At 43.9% G+C, this 20259-nt stretch overlaps 2 protein-coding genes across 5 annotated transcripts in view; one reads left to right on the top strand and one right to left on the bottom strand.

The window, feature by feature from the left end:
• The window catches only part of ANKRD27 (ankyrin repeat domain 27), a 53391-nt gene extending 39787 nt beyond the window's left edge, over positions 1 to 13604 (bottom strand). For 2 of the 4 annotated variants that reach the window (XR_015950496.1, XM_035117239.3), the window contains exons 1-9: positions 13145 to 13537; positions 4797 to 4931; positions 3783 to 3893; positions 3218 to 3374; positions 2388 to 2542; positions 1450 to 1509; positions 1292 to 1345; positions 1146 to 1211; positions 484 to 560 (exon numbers count right to left, since the gene is read on the bottom strand). Coding sequence is in view for 3 of the 4 variants with exons in the window: in XM_035117239.3 (XP_034973130.3) it covers positions 484 to 560; positions 1146 to 1211; positions 1292 to 1345; positions 1450 to 1509; positions 2388 to 2542; positions 3218 to 3374; positions 3783 to 3893; positions 4797 to 4898 (782 nt within the window). In the remaining variant the exon portion in view is untranslated. Of the gene's footprint in view, positions 1 to 483; positions 561 to 1145; positions 1212 to 1291; positions 1346 to 1449; positions 1510 to 2387; positions 2543 to 3217; positions 3375 to 3782; positions 3894 to 4796; positions 4932 to 8270; positions 8431 to 13144 lie in introns of those variants that run through there. The other 2 variants (XM_035117240.3, XM_088671824.1) reach the window with 2 other exon arrangements.
• Positions 13605 to 13617: 13 nt separating this feature from the next.
• RGS9BP (regulator of G protein signaling 9 binding protein) lies at positions 13618 to 15361 on the top strand. The gene has a single exon (XM_088671827.1). It carries the CDS (start codon positions 14177 to 14179, stop codon positions 14888 to 14890), a length of 714 nt encoding a protein of 237 aa, XP_088527953.1. The 5' UTR covers positions 13618 to 14176; the 3' UTR covers positions 14891 to 15361.
• The last annotated feature ends 4898 nt before the right edge of the window (positions 15362 to 20259 follow it).

The raw sequence follows: 20259 nt of genomic DNA, 5'->3' as shown, positions 1-20259 counted from the left end.
CTGCTCCTGAAGGCACAGATACAGGAAGTAAGCTGAGGAGTCAGCAACTCCAGCACAAACATATTGATAAAAAACTTGTGTTGCTTATCAACATACTAATAAGCTCCTGTGCACACATCCCAAGGGAGCAGTTCTACAAGCTCTCTTCCATATGCTGTTGCAGCAGAAGCATTATCCCTTGGGATCTGCCTACAGTCCAGTGTTACCATCAAGCCCTTCCAGTTACACATGCTGACAGCAGTACTCATCTTCTCCTTTTCCTACTTCTCCATTCAGTAGCACCAAGGGCATATGGGCGACAACCCACTTACCTGCATATTTGTTTTTGGTAAAGCGGCAAAGAGTACACAGATTCATAGCATGCAAAGAGCAAGATGCTCTGAGCAGCAGCCATATATCCCTTACCCAAGTTGTTGGTTTCCCCAGCCACCCCCCAAAAAAACCTGGTGGAGCTTTTAAGATTGCCATCTGCATGCAGCGCACCTGAATTCAGGCTTAATACCCAGGTCCTTCTGTTGCAGGTCTTGTAAGCTTCTTGTAATTTTGTTGAAAGCTGCATCCTGGTCAACAAATAATAAATGAAGCCATTTTAGAAACACAACAAGCTGCTCTCTTGGCTGTATCTTGAGACATTTGAAGATCAGGTACAGGGGAACTTTGGCCCTCCAGACATTGCTGAACTACAGCACCCAGCATTGGCTGTGCCTGCTGGGTATGATGGGAATTTTAGCAATAGGTGGAGGGCCGAAGAGGCCAACCAGTAGACGAGTACATAGAGCATAGGAAGCTGCCTCAGTATATCAGACTTGGTCCATCTAGCCCTATATTGTCTACTCCTGATTCTCCAGGTTTTCAGGCAGCTTCTACCTACACCTTTCTAACTGGAGATGCTAGGGATTGAACCTGGCATCTCCTACGTGCAAAAGAGGTGCTCTATCACCGAACTATGGTTAAGGACAATCAGATAGTCCAAGTGCTTTTCCTTTAAAATACATGTAAGCAACTGGTCAGAAATGTCTACATGCACCTTGAGGCAAAAGCCTTTTGATCAAAACGTACCCTTTCCATAAGTGCTATGATGAGCATCTTATATTCTGGCGCTGGAAAAGCAGGCATTTGAATGGCCAAGGGAAAGTGACACCTACCTCACTCGCCTCGATAGTCCCCACATATTTAAAGATGAGGTCATAAAGAGCATGGTGGATGTACATCTGAAACACAAATAAATAAATTGAACCAGAGATGCCCGTGTGTTTACGGAGTTCCCACTAACGAAGAACCCACTACTTACATCCACAGCTTGCTTCATCAGATTCATCTGAGGCTCCTGCTTGGCAAGCATCCTCTAAGGACACGAGAGAGAGAAAAGGCAGTGTTAACAGGCACTGCCTGGGGAAAGGGTAGAAAATTGTATTTAACACATACACACACAAACCATTTCTTACTCACAAGGTGCGAGTCTCTCAATAACTGCTGAATACATTTGGTGTAGAGGGCATTTACAGAATCCTGGAGATCAAAAAGGAGGACATTATGGAGCACAAAAGGCTGGGCTCAGATGTCACATTAAATCACAAGAGACTCAAGTTCACAAACTCCCACTTCCCCTGACCAGCATGGCTGCCAGGTGGAGCTCAGAAGTTTTTGCTTAACGACAGCTTGTCGTGTTGTCCGAACTCTGGTTAACTCATGGTTTGTTTCACACAAAGCAACTTGCAAACCATGGCACAAGCAGCTGCGGCTAAGCAGAAACAGAACCAAAGTTTATGGACTCATTGAGGTCAAAGTAGAGGAACAGGGAGCACCTGAAGCTTGCTGCAGCTCACTCTTTGTGAGCTATGGTTCAGCGTGCCATCCTAACTGGGCCACTGCATCAACATGTCTAGGTAGAGGGCCCTTGCAGGGATGGGGGAGAAAGAACATTTTAGAAAGACATTAGGAAAGTCCAAGTTGCTTAACTGGGTGGAGTGCCAGTGCATTCTTTGAGGAAGCACAGGTTCCAGATTAATCTTCCAAAGGTTTAGTTCATGTGGGTGCAGAGCACATTTGCATCAAGTAGGTTACAGTGCTCTATTTATTCTAGAGTTGCACTTGAGCCATTCTCATTATGAAGTAATCTAGCAGTGAGCAGTAACTAAGGCTGCAACTCAATTTTTAAAAAGGTATCTGAAATGGGTTAATCAACATTTTAGTTAATCTACATTGATTTGCATAAAGCTACAGATTTGCATACAGATAAAAAAACTTTTGAAGCAATATGTACTCTTTTTTTAGACTATGCGTACATGGCACAGAAGAGGCATTCTTCCTGCGTAAGAAATGGGAACATGTTTCTTGCAATAGGCATTTGCAACAGACTAAGGCAGGCTGAAAACAGGGATACTGACTATGTAGTGCCGCAGGATTTTCCTGTCATGATCCTTGAAAGTCCTGTGGAAAGAGGCAATGGCTTTATCAAACTTTTCAGCATGTCTGCCCAAGAACTCTCTCACATCTTCAACGTTTTTCAGGGAGTAAGAGCTTGACGGCGTTGAGGATTGTTCTGAAATGGAGGGCAGTTGTCAGTGCACAGAAAGATCTGCAGTTCCTCTTAGCATTAGCAGCAGTTCCTTATTTATTTATTTATTCATTCATTCATTGATTGATTTATGATGCCAGATGCAAAAAATCATGGCAAGATTGCTGACCTCTTAACTCTTTTCCTGGCTTCTGAAGAGTCATTTCTTCCAGGAAATGATAATCAATATGAAGATGCTTCATGCAAGCCTGCTAGGGTGATCTAGCTCTCATCCTTGTCGCCTTATGAAAAGCTTCTAACCTTGCCTTCTAGACCAAATAAGCTGTCTGCTCATGGTATATAAAGGCCCTGAAAGAAGGGTTATTGCCCAAGGCTGGCCCTACCATTAGGCAAAGTAGGGTAGATACGTCAGGCAGCAGAGGGTGGAGTAGCAGTGATAGCCACCTAGTCTGTTCCCTCTTGGGTACCTGCCATGTACCTCCTATTATAGTCTGCTGCCCCCTCCAGTGTGGTGGAAGACATTGCATTGTCATCAGTGTTGAAAAAGGGTTCAATTGCCAGTCCAATCCAATTATGTACATGGAGCGGAGCAGCAGAAGGGAGAATGGGACTCTCCTGCCATCTGCCTCAGGCAGCAAAATACCTAGAGTTGGCTTTGTTGAAGTCCAAGGGCTGGCTGAGAAGAGCACTACTACTCACCATCACTCTCATTTTTTTCTAGCGCATGAGCGATACAAAGGATGCTGAAGCTCTCTTCTCTCTCATTGTAGAATGTTTCCTCAAAGAGAACAGGCACTGAGCAACGAGGGCTGAAGCCAGCCCCAAGGATGATCAAGCTTCCTTGTATGAAGACTTCCTAAAGGGACAGGAGGAAGGGAAAGGCAAATGTAAAAAGATCAATATCAACGTGAACAGTACGCAAGCAGAACAATTATTTAGGAATAGTCGTTAGTCATGCAGATTTTGAGAAAGGCTGCTTATCCAAAGCAAGACAGGTTAAAACAAAGTTAACAAAAGTTAAAACACACTACTCCGCTTTTGGTATTACAGAATTTATTTTTAAAGGTTTGATGAAAGGGCAAGATTGTCCATCAGTTTTAGAGTCAGAAGCCTTCTCTGTTTGAGCTCTTAAAGCATTACTGTTGTCTTCCTTTAGAATTCATTTATTCCACTGAGCTTCATGAGGCTTCAGAGTGGGCTGATGCCTCCACCACTCTCAATGGAAGACTGCACTAGATGCCTGTCCTTAAAACAATTTTTGTACCTTTCCATTTACAGTTTGAAAGTTTTCTTCCACAGACTTCAGAACATAAGAGTCAAACTGGCAAGCTGAGATGCTGCTGCTTGAAAGACTTCCTTTGCATGGAACTAGCACCTAAAGAAGTAGTAAACATGGAGTCAGGTACATGCACGCACGCACACACACACACAAAACGGATGAATCCTCAAAGTTTGCCAGACCACACTATTTTAAGATGCCAAGTTTTGAAATCAGGCAGTAATGTAGTTCAAATCAAGGAGCCATTACTCACTGGGAGGTGCTCTTCAATCACCACAAATGAGGACTGAGACCCTGACATATTGCAGTGGGCTGGGGGAAGGAATACCATATTGCAGGAGGCCACAAGAGCCACCACTTCGTTTTTCAAACCCTTAATACTTTGACGCAATGTTTTGTACCCCACCAAGTCCTACTCAGAGTAGACCTACTAAACTTGACAAGCCTAAGTTAATCATGTTCATTAACTTCAGTGGGTCCACTCTGTGCAGGAGTAGCATTGGACACTACCCAGTATTTCCTCCAAGGGCAGCCAGACACAAGTTCAGAGAAGAATGAATTGTAAACCGTCTAGAACTTTGTTGATTTGAAAATTTCAGATTCTCCATGTACAGTCACCAAAAGATATTGTCATAACAGGACTAACTCTTGTGGCAACCATTTAAAAGCACCTCACTGAGTGGTCTCTCTACAACTATGCACAGTTCCTCCACTTTTTCTTTTTAAACATATTTAAAAAAAATTTTTTACACAAAACCTATCAAGCAACACCCTCCTCCCATTCCTGAAGATGCCTCCACTTTTCTAATGCTCTCGTCATATGTGCAACATGTGTGGTCTGATGCTGCAAAAAGCAAGGAAACTTAATAGTATGCCACACCAAAGGTGTGGTTTCCCCATTTTTCCACATCTGTTAAATAGGCCCTCTGAACCCGAAGCCCAAACTCATTCCCTGCCAAGCTGTAGGACCCATTTTCTGAAGGCATCAAGTTTACTTACAATTCCGTGGAATTCTGCAACTTTCCTGCAGAGATCAGGACGCCGTTTCTGCATAGCTAGATAAAAAGGGTTCTTCAACAGGTCTTCATCATACACAGCCATATGGACTCCCCAAGTATCCAATTTAGAGACTTTCTAGAAAGCAGAGAGAGAGAGAGAGAGAGAGAGAGAGAGAGAGAGAGAGAGAGAGAGAGAGAGAGAGAGAGAGAGATATCTCCGTGGTCAAAACCCAATTGCTACCATTAGTAACCAGAAGAAAAACAGACATAGACTGCAATCCTATAAGCACTTACATCAAAGAAACCCCTATTGAACTCAATGGCACTTGCTTACATAGGATTGCACCACAATACCCCTCTCAACCATTTGCTCAATTATGTACCACTATTTCCATGTACACAATTATATAGAAGAGCAGGCATCCCCAAACAGCTGTTTTGGACTACAATTCCCATAATCCCTGACCACTGGTCCTCTTAGCTAGGGATCATGGGAGTTGTAGGCCATAACATCTGGAGGGCCGCAGTTTGGGGGTGCCTGTAGAAGAGTATGAAAGAAAGTCAAATTATAGGGGGACTAGAGAAAAAGGTACATTTAGGTCCAACTCTACTATTAGGCAGAGTGAGGAGGCAACTGCTTCAGGCAGCAAATGCTGGGAGGCAGGGAATAACATGCAACCTGTATGTGCCAAGCAATCTGCCCTGTGCCCCCTCCAAGCTAAATGTTGCTGGCTTCAGGGGCAGTGGAGGCAGCTGCCCCATCACCAGTGTTGAAGAAGGTCAACCAACAGGTAGGTTTCTGCATATGGACAGGAACAAGTGCCACCCCAACCTTTTTTCCCCTCAAGCAGCAAAATGTCCTGGGTGTTTTCCACACTATGTGACAGGAGACCAGGGGTGTTTGTTTCTATGCCTTGGAATAGGTGCCACCATCCCAACTCAGTCCCTTGTAACACCAGACACCAGGGATCCACCAATCATTCAGTTTCCTCTTCCAAAAGGTCTTCTCAGTAGACACTGTTGTCCCCAGTTGGATTTTAAATTGTGTGTGTGTGTGTGTGTGTGTGCAATTGTCCTTTTGTTTTTATATTGTCCTTTTATTTTTATATATGCAGTTGTTTTACTACTTTTTACTGAATTGGAAATGATTCACAAATAAAATCATTAGTATTCTTACTCTTATTTATTAATTATTCACTGGCCCCTGATGGATCAAACAATTTAGACCAATTACTTTCCCATATTGCACCATAAAGGAAACACTAAGCTCTGCTTCAATATATAGCTGAAGGTTATGAAGTACGAAAAGGAAAGAAAGAAGACCACCATACCAGAGGACTGACTACAGCCTTTGTCTATGCTTCCACTATGTATACTCAAGTTTTAGTTTTTCTTCTTGCCAGGGTAGAGAAAGTTGCACAGTTCATGTTACACATATCTCCTGCTTATTATCAAGAACAGCCAGTTTGTGTTGAACCAAACTCTGGCACAGCATCAGCCCTCATACATACATACATACATACATTTTATTTGCATGCAACCTTTCCACACTTAAAACTATGCTCAAGGCAGTTTACAACATGAAAAAGTGCATACCATATTGGCCTGAATATAAGCCTCACTCCCCCCCCCCAAATTCTGACCATGCAAAGTTAAAGTGCAGCTTATATTCGCAACCTTACGGTATGCCCCCTCCAATGTTAAAGGTGCAGATTATATTCAAAACAAAACAATGATCATAAACAATAAATAAAACGTTGAAAAGTACACAACCAAATTGAACAATTGCCACATATATAATAATAAAGATACAAAGTAAATATACAAAAAATTACATCAGTAACAGCAACAACAACTACTCCTAACAATACCCGAGCCCAATAGTTTGTTCGGCCCTCAGCTTTTGTAGCAGGCATCTCTCGTGGCCCCACCCTCCTAGACCAGGTGGGGAAAGGCCTACAAGGCAAGGAGCAGGTCTTCCAGGACTCACAACCAGGCCTTCAGTCGCAACTCATGTTCAACCCTTCCCAATCAATCTTGCCCACTTCAGAATCCATCCTAGAATCTCAAGTTTCCCATTCCCTCCATTTAAAAAACAAAACACCGGTAGGGTCTATTCATGCTATTTTGCTTCTTTGGGTGAAAATTTAGCTTGCCAAATCCCACCACCACCACACAAACAGGGACCACAGGTTTCTTTCCCATATAAGGGTCTCTAAGCAGCAGCAGCACCTTTTCCCCATGCCATTCAGTTGTATGGCTCCTGTTTTAGAGGGAAGAGAAACCACCTACAACCAGGCTTAAAGATTTCTCAGCTGAGGCCCTCTCCCTGCCCCAGGAGTGGGAAACTGGATCCAATTGGCAGGCCAGATACAGCATTCCCCCACTCTCCATGGACCACTTGGACATGTGGGAGTGGCTGCCAGGCCTGTCAATCACTTGACATCAGGTGATCCAACTCTGAACCCAAGGATCAGGAGTGCACTCCAAGCATGCCCCACAATGCTCCCTTTGCAGTCCAAGCTTTAATACAAGCCTCTCTTCCTTTCCAGTTGTAATCTGGTCCTTTTTGAATTTGGCACCTTTTCCTTGTTGCTGCAAACTCATAAAGTGTCTGCAACAGGGAAGGCACAATCAGAAGAGCACTTATTATTACTAAAGCTATTACCCATCATTCACCAGCAGGCCCCAGGCCAGATTACAACCATTTAGAATTTAGATTTCAGAATGGTTAAAATAGATTACAGCTACATAATAGGGTGAACCTTAAAACACATATCTCAGATGCCAAAGGTGAGGGCAAAGAGGCACATACTTAAGAGGAAACTCTTGATTCTTCCTTTACAATTTGACCCTAAGGGCTGATGTGTCCTGTCCCTGACAGTATCTCATCAGGTGAAGGACAGGTGGGCATGACATGGTCCAAACCATGCAGGCCTAACTATGATTCCCCACTGCTACTCTACCCAGTGCATGAGGCTATGCTCTGGGACACAGCTGGAGCCTCTTGATAAAGCCTATTGATTGGGACAGGCCCATTTCAAGAAAATTTGGAGTTCAGAATCTCTGTATAGTCTTGAATAGATCAAGCAAAGATACCCAGTTTGCAGCTGCCAAGAGAAACCTGAAGGATGCCACTAACTAGTAAACACAACATAACCAAGCAGTACCAACAGCTACAATCATTCTAGGGGCAAAAGTGATTGGTGCTTTTTAATCATGAACGCTGCTGCTTAGTTATAAGTGTAGCATCTATAGCTCATGGCCAAATGCAGATGAGATCATAACGCAAATATACAGTGATATAAAGTAATTTTGATATTGACAGATGGTAGCTCTGATGGGCCAGAAGTAGTAGTTCCAAGTGATGGCAAGACAGCAGGCAATTCCCAGTACAGTATATGGGATTACACGCTGCAAGTGACAAGTCTAAACTTAGTAGCAACAGAACAGATACAAGCCAAGCCACACTAACAGTTGCTCCCAGAACTAGCTGGCAGACTACCGGTACATCTTCTCTCCAACACTTCATTCTTCCTTAGTTTACTTTATGCTGAGGGGAGTTGATGGACATACGGTACCCATTGTCAGCCTCCTGGTGACCCAGCAACCAATCAGAGCTGGTTAAAACAATTCAAAACTTGACAGTTAAAACTGTTAGATAGGTGTTGACAACCTGCAGAGACAGGGACCAGTTCTGATGGGGATTTTGGGTTATTTTGGCACTGCAAACTACTATGATTCCTAAAGAGTAAAAATCCTAGAAGGGGTAGTGAGAGTGTTCCCCCTGGGGTAGTAATACTTATAGCCATTCTAGATGGAAATAGTCTATCTTGAGAAAAGGTTCAAAGAAGAGTGCTGAATAATGTAGAATATGGAAAAACAGGGGAATATGTCAGGTGCAACCCTAGGCCCCCTATCTGCCCTGGAGTCACACTTAGCAGGTGTGTTGTGCTACCTTTAGCATTGCATTATGTCTTTTCTCAGAGTGGTTCAGGAAAACAGAGGGTTATCCCATTTTTACATTCAACACCACTCTCCAAAGTAGGATAGGCAGAGGGATTGCAATTAGCCCACGTTCATACAGGAAAATTTGAACTAGAGCCAATGCCATGCTAGACATTTAGAAGAAAACCACATGACACAACCACCAGAAAAGCATGTGGAAGAATCACTTGATTAAATCTCTTGCATATAAAAAGGCTCCCTCCTTATATAGGGAAGTACTAGCCTTGCCCTCTCCTCCTAGAACAATAACATGGGAGATTATGTATCCCTGAACCTATATTCTTATACCCCATCACTAGATTTTTTAAAAAACATGTGTTACTGGATGTGGTCATGTGCTGATACCACACAATATTACCCTGCTTGGCAAACAAACATTTCACAGCATGCCACAAGCCCACCTCTAAACAGGTTTAGCAATGCAGGACAATCAAGCATGTTTTCAAGAAATATTTCAAGGTCACTTGTGTGGATGAGTCATATTCTGACATTGTTAAGTTTATGGGGTGGCTAAAGCAGGGTCTGTTTTTGCATCTGTTAAACAGAGCATTTTCACAATGACTAAGGCAGTTAAACTAAACTTCAATGGATCCATTCTTTTACAGCCACAGCATCAAATGACTGGGGGGAAAGGAAAGGAAAACCTCATTTAAAGCAAGCAAATAATCTCAAGCACATCCCAAATTGATTGTAATATGCCGTATGTTTCATGTTATTTTTATTTCATTTGCTTTTTATTGTCATAGCTGCCAAGTTTTCCATTTTCTCGCGAGGAAGCCTATTCAGCATAAAGGAATTTCCCTTAAAAAAGGGAGAACTTGGCAGCTATGTATTGTACAGTATTGTTTTTGTTTTGTATGATTAGTTATTTATGTATATATGTTTGTATGGGAAATTTAAAAAGATTTATTTTAAAAAGAAAAGAAAAAGTTCCCTGCCCAAGCTGTACATGGCTTTACAGCTTCTGGCCTACTACTCTTAATGGCCAGCTGATAAGAGCCAATTGCTATGAGATAGTCAATCATCCCTCCATTGTGTCTGAAGAGATAGCCAAAGATTCAAGGTGTGGTGACTCCACACACACCAGTTAATGGAAGGGGCTGAGCAATAGTTTGGGCATAAATGAGGCAGAGCAGTCAGAATTAGCTAAATGCTACCGTAGAAGTATATTTGGGGTCTGGCCTCTTCTCTGGGGATTTGATATGGTGTAATATATCTTCTACTTCATGGGGTGTCTGCTCTTTCTCTGCATTCCTGTTCTACTTGTTTATTGTAGATTGAGCAAAGGAAATACAGTTAAGCGCTCCAATCCAGAGAAAGCTAAACTCAGGGCAAGCTACCCATAACTGCATTGCTTGGGGAAGTGGAGAGTCCATGCCACAAAGGCTGGGTATGCACTCCCATCTTCTCTTAATCCAATGCACGCCCACCACTTATTTGGGAAGTCATGTACACACAATGTTGGCTCCAATCTATATCTATCTATCCTGTTGCACCCCGTGAAATTGAGAAAAAGAAGACCTAGCTGTATTTTAAGATGCCAATGTGTCTACAGTCAGTATTCTGGCTTCAGACCAATCTCCAACGCTCGCTCCCACCTTTTGAAAATCATTAAGTTCTAATTGTACTCACTTTTATTTGGCCCACTGTTGGTAGCCTTATCATCTATGAAGTCATTCAGATACCCTCAGGAAATCCTCTACATTATTATATCATCATCATCATTATTTGACTAGCAGGAAGTGCCCGGTGCTGCCTGGGTATATTTTTTTTTAGAAACCTTTTTAAAAAATGGATAGTGCAATTTGTGAGTTTGGGCCTGTGACACCAAAAATCAGGTGCTGCCAATCCAAACTCATGTTTTGGTCCACCATCTTGATTCAAAATGGTGCCTGGCATCTATACATCAATGAAGACTGCTGTCCCCACCTTGGGATGGAACCCTTGTGCCAAGTTTAGCAACGATATCTCAAGAGGGGTCTGAATATATAGAGAAGAAACAGAAGACAAGACAAACCACTTTCCAAATATATAGCAGATTGATTGATTTACCACTTTAGTGGTTTACAAATATAAAACCAGTTTAAAAAGGATGGCCACGCATAATTAAAACATGCAATAAAACAATGACATAAAACATCAAAACATTCATAATTAAAATGCAAAACAAACAAGGCATTTAAAACAACCTATATATCTATATACACACACTAACAATTAAGTATGGCTTCCTCCCCATTCTCCAAGCTAGTTAGGAAACCTCACAGTATCAGGAAAGTGCCTTTTCCTCTTAGTGCAGTAAATGAGGACCACAGATCTATACAGCTGATATCTGATGAAGTTCATGCTGCCACTTAACTTACAAAACAGGCATGCAATAATGCAATTTGATAATTGAGCCACGGAGTTCAGAGTGCAGAGCTTGTGGTCTTCCAAAACAGACTATTTACAACAAGAAGTTGTAGTGTGGATGGAATGCTCTGGTCAGGACTCCAGCCACACTGCCATCTTCCAGAATACTCTGCTCCCGCTCCCTCTCCCTCTCCCTCTCACACCCTGTTCAGCATTATGTGGTCAGTGAGGACACAATCTTCACTGGGCTGGGAGTTTGGGGGGGTGCCCTTATCCCCCCACCCCCCAGAATAAGTTGGCTTAAGACACTGGTGAAGTTGCTGCTTTGACAAACTTCAAAAGCAGTGTTCATGTAAGCTTTTCCGGGAAAGTCAGTTGATAAGATCTGGTGCTGATTTAAACGCCCAGCCACATGACTTATCAACGTTCTACTTAGAAATGCTCCATGCATAAGTTTTGGTAACTCAAAACTATGTGGTTTTGTTAACTGCATACAAGGAGTGCACTGGCTTCCAAGCAGCCACTGCTTTCTAACACACAAGCTTTTAGCATAATGCCTGCCTCTATCTTGGAAACAAAAGTAGTTAATCTAAGCAAAACAGCAAGTGGAACTCAACCTCCATGTAGATAAAAACCCTCAACTGATATAAAGGTAGGGTACTAAACCCCAATATTTAACTTTAAATAAGGAGGGTGCATGCTAGTAAATGAAGAATTGGGCTTCTACTGGGATGTGAACTATACTATTCTTCACACACAAGTCGTCATGTCCCCCACTCCACCCCCAGAATTTGTCAAAACTCTTAATAAAAATGCTTTATTACAATTGTTTCTTTTTATTATGCAAGGCATCTTGAAAATTACAAATATAAGTTTCACTTTGAGAACATGGCCTACATATCACTTAAGTCATCGTGTAGCCTATTCCCACCCACATTTACTCAGCAGCAGGTGCCTGCAGTGGAATTTATTCCTAAATGAGTGTGTCTAGAATTGCAGGCATGCAACCCCACAAAAAAAGAATGCTTGTTCAGAGTCAGGCACCCACCAAGTTCAGTAGGGGGCTTACTCTGAGCAGATACTATGCATTGCCTCCTTTAAAATCCTATAATTATTGGAAATTAGATAAACTGAATTTAGTGGACCTCACATCAAAGCAGACAAGAGTAGGATTCTAGTCTCTTGAACACTAGCCTATGGGATGGTAGAGCCAGTCACAATGCAGTTCTATTACATGCCTACACAGCAGGACGCTCCATTGGACTTACTCCCAGGTAAATTGGTATAGGGTTACTGTCTTAATTACTTCAATCAGGCACAGTCTTTGCCTGCTAGAAGGATACTATGTCATGGTGGGTATTTTGAAATAGGTGCTTTTAGCTACTTTACATAAAAGTTACCATCAATATCCTGTATTCCATCCAAAAAAAATAAGTTTACCCATGTATTTATGTGAATTTAAAGCATTTATGAACTGCTTAATGTTTCAAAAATGTCCTAGACCTAGGAATTCAAACATGCCCTTCTTCCACAGAGGAGTTACAGAGAAGCCCACACTGGAAAGACTGCAGACCACAACATCCTGTGTGGACAGAAAGTACCTGAATTGCAAGAACTCTTTTCAAAACCTGGGCTGTGATCCTCCATAATTACTTGGGGGTAAGCCCCATAGAGCTCAGTGTGATTTGCTTCAAAGTAAAACATGCAGGATTGCACTGCTGCTCATTCTCCAGAAAGTCTCCAATTATAATCCCCATGGTTGACTTGGCTTAATATCTATTACCAGCAAGGGACGTTATCTAGCCAGAAACTCATTTGAAACACATCTTCAGCTGCCTATTTCTTCTCCAGTCAAAGATATTTCAGGCCACACACCAAACACTTTCCAGCAACTGCCTCAAGAGAAGCAATAAGCCCCTTACGCTTCTTCCCCTCTGAACTTTTCTACATCACCCTGCAACTTCACTCCTTTTGGAAAGCAGCACTTACTGAAAGGACACGTCCGAGCACCCCAACACCCGAAAGGGAGGAAGCGGAAAGGAAGCAGCTCACGACACACGAGACATTGGGCAGCAGGGCCCCCAAGCTCCCTTCCAGCCGCCTGTCTCCAAGAAGCGCCCGCACTGGCCCAGGCTGAGGACCAAACCCCGCAGGAGAGGCCTGGAGGGAATCCGCTGCCCGGGACGCCTCTCGGCCGGCGCTTCAAGCTCCTGCCCCCCGGACTTCCTGGCTCACTTGCCTCCTGAGCCACCGAGTGCGACCAGGGCGCCTTGGCGGTCGCCCTCTCTCCCCGCCTTCCTGCGCCCCCGGCCCCCCTGCAGCCGCCCAGAGCCCTACCTCTTCCTCGCTAAGCCACCGAGGCGGGCACTTCCCAGCAGGCCAGCCAATCCGCCGGGTCGTTTCCACAGCCGCTTCGACCACGTCTGCTCAGTAAGCAGCCCGAGAAGGTGGAGCTTGGGGGTGGGGGGAAGGCTCACCGAAAAGCAGCAGCAGGAGCAGCCGGAAAAGCAGATGCGGCGTTCGACGGAGAGAAGAGGAAGAGCAGGAGCCCGGCGATGGTGGTGACTCTGAAAAGCTGGGCTGGGGGCCCCTGTGATTGACTCCAGAAGCTCCAGCTGTGCGCTATTTAAGGCCAGCAGCCCGGGCGGCTGCTTGGGAGCCCGAGCGCGCTTAAAGGGAGCCGGAACGGAGCTCAGCCTCACGAGTAAGGCAAGGCACGAGACAGCGAGGGCGGCCAGCTAGAGCTCCTGACACCTGTCTTTCACCTCCTGCGGTGGCGTTTCCTAAGGATGCTGGGGAGCAACCAGCCCGGGGCGAGGCTCTTTCTCGCTTGCCCAAAATCCAGGCATTGCGCTGACTCCAGCAGGCGGTGAGCAGCGCGGGCTGTGGGCGATCGGGGGGCTCTGCCATGTGCGCGGGGCCCGGGGCTGAGCTTCGAAGGAGGGGCGGCGGGGGGAGGAGGAGCAGCGCGTAGGGCCGTGAGAAGCAGCGGCAGCCCGGCTGCCCCGGCCGGCGCTCGCCATGGCAAAGGATGAGTGCAAGGCGCTGCTGGACGCGCTGAGCAAAGTGACGGCCTGCTACCGGCACATGGTGCTGACCATCGGCGGCACCTCGGACTCGCAGAACCTGCGCGAGGAGCTCAAAAAGACCCGCCAGAAAGCCCAGGAACTGGCGGTGGCCAACCGCAACAAGCTTACGGCCGCCTTGCGGGACAAGACGGTGAGCAAAGAGGACAGGGCGGAATTCGAGCGGCTTTGGGTCCTCTTCTCCACCTGCTTGGAGATCCTGGAGACCGATATGCGGCGCGCCCTGGAGCTGGGGCAGGAGTTTCCCCTCAACGTACCTAAAAAGCCGCTCATCCAGACGGGGATGAGCGGCGGCACCTCCGGGGTGGCCGCCCGGGCCATGAGCGTCCAGAACATGAAATACGAGGCGGACAACAACATCGACGTGGTGGATTTGAAGGACCTGGAGAACGAGATCAACCAAGTGGGGGAGATGATGTACGAGATGGAGATGAAAGTCAGCGTCCCGCAATGGACGGTGGAGGCCAAGCAGGACCCTGGGGCGGAGCTCAAGTCCACCATCAGCGTGGGCGCCTCCTCCATCGGCATGATCGAGGTGGAGGAGAGCAAGGCCTTTTGCGATATCAGCAAAGTGCTGGCCGGCATCATCTTCACTGCCGTCCTTCTCATCGCCATCATCCTGGCTGTGTGTGTGGCAAAGCTCTCCTAAGGTGGGGGATGCCAGGTCCAGGAGAAGAGTTGGGCTTTTCTTGATGAGGGAGAAAAAGGAAAGGCGTTTGTCCCCCCCAGATTATGGTTTTCCAAGTAAAGGGGTGGAGGGAGGTGGAGAGTATGGGATGGGATCCCTGTGCCGGAATGAGGGGCAGGGGATCATGTTCTGTTCAAGTCCTAAGCCTGAGGATTTGTGCGATATTCTAGCTTTAAAGAACAGTCCATCTAAGGTACGTGGCAGCATTACAACTCCCAGCCATAGTAGGGATTTGTTCGCTATTTATAGATGATTATTCTCAGTAAGCAGAAAAAAAGTATTGTTTGTGAGTAGGTTCTACTGTTGGTCTATGTTTACAAACTGATTACAAATTGCACATGATTTGGAGATGGGAATTAATTCAGTGGCAAAATGGAGACACCTATAAATTTACATATAATTTCCTACAAACATAAATGATGTTGTGGTCCTGAGCTCAGGATTTGTTTTCTCTCTCTAAAAGAAGTATGCTTTTAGCCCTGTGTGCTAAGCCTGATAGTATTTTTTTTTGTGGAAGGGGGAATTTAGGACCAAATGGTTTAAGAGACCTGAACTTCTTTTGTTGTATAGGATCTAATTGCACTTTGGCACAGCGTACACTGTGAAAGGCAATCCAAATCTGCAGGAGAAAGATTAAGCACCATTTACAGAGACCTTAAGAAGCTCTGTGTTCAATTCACTGTTGCATAACATATTCTACCACTTATAGTTTGCTGTGGGGTAGGACCAGTTCAGCTGCTTTGTTCACTGTCAGTCAAGTTTAAATGCTACACTGCCTGTTCGGACCAAATCTTCCAGAAAGGATGCTGCATTATACCCCCCTTATATATATTTATAATTATACAGCATATGCGCACACATGCTGCATTATATTTAATGCATATATCACATACTCACAGTAGGATTTCCTTCCTAGTAGGTGCATTCATTGCCTTGAAATCATGTATGGATACACATACCTGAGCTGGGAGCAAGTCCCAGTGGATTCAGGATTTAATTCTGAGTAAATAAGATCGCACTGCACAACTCCTCTGGGGCTTTATGGTTTGTGCGTGGAAGCTGAACAGTGGTGTTTCTAAAACAGTGAAGCTAGAGTGCAGCAAGTTCCCAAGTATGTTTACTCAGAAGTAAACTCTACTGAGTTAAATAAGACTTTCTCTCTGGTAAGTGTGCTTAGAATTGAAGCTTTAAATGCAGGCTCTGGCTATAATCCTGAGCATACTTATAAAGAAGATTCCATTTATTTCAGTGGGACTTTCATATAATGTGTTTCAGATTTGGGGTGTCAATGTCGCCTAAAAACAAGTCACTATCACTGATTTTTTTAATGCTGTAACAGGACGTTAAAACCTATGAATCTGCCTTGTGCAAAGTCAGACCATTAGTTCATCTAACACAGCATTATGCTTCTTTGCTCACTGGCAGTGGTTCTCCAGGGTTTCAGACAGGGGTCTTTCCCAGGCTTACCTGGAGATTCCAGAGAACCCTTTCCTGTGCTTGATCTCCGCTCTGATTCTATGGTGCAAAGAAGAGGCATGATCTCACGTTGACAGTCTGAAGTTTACACATGTACATCTCCTATTACTGTTAATGAGATTTACATATGTACCTGCCAGAGCCAAGAAGATTAGTATCAATCTTATAATCCTGACATACCCAAGACCTGGCACAAATGTGACTTGGATGGCAGCATTTGAGCACAGGGCTGTCGGAGCTAGACAGTGGAGCTAAACATTATGTAAAAGAGGGCATTGCTCCTCTTTTAAGCTGTCTGTGGAACAGTATCTTTAAAGGGGATGCATGAGGCATTCCTGTGCAAACAAGGCCCTATCTGAAATGGCTTTTAAAGCAGCGTTTCATTTCAGTCACAGTGGATTGTCAAGAACAGTATACTCAACATGCAGTTCCACTCATTCAAACCACAAAGGTGTTACTGAACATTTCTAACCACTTTAGCAGCAATTAGCAGTTCCAGGCAACAAAGTTAAGCAACTGAAAGTGTGGGCCCATTCCTGTCTACTTAGCAGTAAGTGAGACTAACTTCTGAATAAACATGCTTAGGACTGTATTGCTCATGTACACAAAACATGCTTCTCTACTTGCCCCTTGAATTAACTGAGTTAATTGAAGCGGTAAGAAGATTTACAGGTCAAGCTTCAACCTCTTCAAACTTTTAAGTGCACAAGTCGGTGAAAACATTAATCTGAACCCTTGGGTGTAACAAACTCATGAGTTACAATTGTCCAGTGTTAGATTTCCTAGCAATGGTGATATGTGTTTTGGATTGGCATTGTGATAGAGTGATATACTTTGCATGATAGGATGCCCTAAGTTACTTTACATGAGTTCCTTAAGAGCTACTTCCACTTTCTCTATACCAGTGATGGTGAACCTTTTTCAGCCCAAAGTTCACATTCCCTTCTGGGCAACTTTCTGGGGAGGATGTCTGGCCTCAGGAGAGTTCCAGTGGCTGAATAGAGAGAGCTTGGGAGCACATTCGGGGCCCAGACCTGAGACCCCTGCTCTAGACAGGACTGATTTATATGGTCTGACACTATGGGCTAGCTCATTACATTTAAATCAAATGGCTAACTCAAGAGCATCCACCCACCCAGCAACTGCTACAGGGCTAACAAGAATATATTGTATGATTACTAAAAAGCAGGCAGCAGAATCTTATACCCTGACCCTAAGTCACTTGGGCTAAGAGCACGAGTCTGCTATTGACAAATCTGTTAAGTTTTATTAATAGAGCTATCCTGAATGTAATACTTGGAATTAGGTCCCATTAATTTCAAAGGATCTTCCATATGGCATGTTTAGGATTAGTATGCTTGTCTCATTAATGTCCTTGCAAACTGGATACATGCAGCCCAGTTCTCTGTATATTTACATGGAAGGTCATGATGGACTCAATGGATGTCGGCAAACCTAAAAACACTTGAAAGCTAGTCAACATTGGGATAAGTGGGACCTACCTGCAATAGGATCAGGCTGCACAGCTGCAATGCTTTTTGTACTTACTTGGAAGTAAAGTCCCATTGAGCATAGCTGGACTTTAACTTTTGAGCTAACATGCATAGGAGGCGGGGCTGCCAGTGAAAACCTATAGGTTCTGCCTTCACAAGCATATACTTACCGTAGGTATGTACCTAGCAAATCTATTAAGACTAATGATTTACTGACCATTTTTGAACTCTTTCTATGTGATGCCTACATCATACAGTACCCACATTAGTTTCCTTAGAATTTTAAGTTTACACTTATTTACCAGTACTTGTAAGCCAAAACTTAAAATTCTCTGCATACAGGTAGACCATATTTCAAATCAAATATACTCAAGACAGACTTCTGTCCTACAGGGATTTTATGGATAAGAATGCCCTGTAAGTATGCACAAAATGAGAACCTAATTCCATAACTTGCTTCTCTTTAGGAATGAACCATTAATCTTCCTAAATATAAGTTATTTGAGTAAACTAGCTCAGGCTACCCATTAACAGCAGTCTTGTTAGTGAAATTTGTGCTGCATGTTTGCAGGCAGCACTGGACAGCAGGCCGTCAAACAAGTCTTGGTTCTGTAGAGGTTGCAACCAGGCAAGACTTCAAACCATGTTAACACATAAATAAATCCTCCTGTGTTCAATAAGCAAGACAGCAGCCTTAATTACTCAAGGTATCAAAAGTGTTTTGATATTTGATTGTAAATATGTGTTTAGTCCAAAAATGGAATTGAGAGGTGGGATTTGGATTTTATGTATTTGAGATGACAATGATGTCAAAATTGTGTACTCATATTGGTGCTAAAGTACCTCTGCATATGTAGATAGACTCAAACTGCTGCTATTGATCTCGTGTTTTGACCACTGTTTCACTTCAAACATTGTTCATGAGAGGTAGTGATGGCTGTCTTCACTGCTACAAGGGCTAGACTTTTTTCTTCAGTGTGGTTCACACACCTTGCACTTAAAGCTGGTCTGCAAATGGCAGCATTAAACTTCAGAGTGGGGGGTGCATAGTTGGATTGCAGCTAGCAGTATTTTAATCAGAAACAGATTGTATATTCTTTGCACACCAAGGGTTGCATTTTTTTCTGGAACAAACAGGAAATCCAGATGCATTAACTTTTTTTAGTTCCAACTTGGGTGCAGTCTTTTCTCTATCCATTTTTGTAAAAGTGTCAGGTTTATGAGATGTAAATCTATTATGCGGACATACAAGATTTGTTTTCCAAATGATCTAAGACACAGGATTGCCACTATCTAATTACCTAATGGGTCCACCATTAATCTTCCATGTACGCCCAGTGTAATCACATGCGCAATGTGACCTAGGCACAGCTGCCTGTCGCATGGTTTACTAAGCTGACCAGATGCAAAGGAGGTCAAGACTCTCATACCTTTAAATAGTGATATGGAAGAAGACATGTTGACAGGTTTAGCCTGCTAGGTAGAAATCAATGGAATAAAATATAACAGCTAAAATTCTATGGAAGTGTGAAAGATATGAGACACTGGAAGAACTTTCTGACAGTAAGAGCTGTTCAACAGTGGAATGGACTCCCTTGGAAGATGGCAGGCTCTCCTTTCTTAGAGGTTAATTAAGCAGGGGCTGGATGGTAATCTGTCATGGATGCTTTAGTTGAGATTCCTGCATTGCATGGGGTTGGAGTAGATGAGCATTGGGGTACCTTCTACAGTGCAATTCTATTATTCTGTGGTTAAACGACTTGGATGAAGGAATTGAGGGCATGCTAATTAAATTTGCGGATGACACCAAACTGGAAGGGGTAGCTAATGCCACAGAAGACAGAATTGGGATTAAAGCTGATTTTAACAGATTAGAGAACTGGGCCCAAACAAACAAAATGAATTTCAATAGGGACAAATGTAAGGTTCTACACTTGGGCAAGAAGAACCAACTCCACAAATATAAGATGGGGGGACACCTGGCTTGCCAGTAGTATATGTGAAAAGGATCTAGGGGTCTCAGTAGAACCACAAGCTTAACATGAGTTAACCATCTGATGCAGCAGTAAAAAAAGCTAATGCTATTCTAGGCTACGTCAACAGACGTTTAGTGTCTAAATCAAGGGAAGTAATAGCACCACTATTCTGCCTTGGTCGGACCACACCTGGAGTACTGTCTCCAGTTCTGGGCACCACCATTTAAGAAGGATAATGAAAAGCTGGAACGAGTGCAGCAGAGGATGACCAAGATGATAAAGGGCCTGGAAACCAAGTCTTATGAGGAATGGTTGGGGGAGCTGGGTATATTTAGCATGGAAAAGAGGAGATATGAAGGCCATCTTCAAATATCTAAAGGGCTGT

The sequence above is a fragment of the Zootoca vivipara genome, chromosome 6 (genome assembly GCF_965207765.1).
Source record: "Zootoca vivipara chromosome 6, rZooViv2.hap1.1, whole genome shotgun sequence".
NCBI classification, from domain to species: Eukaryota; Metazoa; Chordata; class Lepidosauria; order Squamata; family Lacertidae; genus Zootoca; species Zootoca vivipara.
Note: the sequence above shows the minus strand (reverse complement) of the source record. Positions and strands in the feature narration are given on the sequence as shown.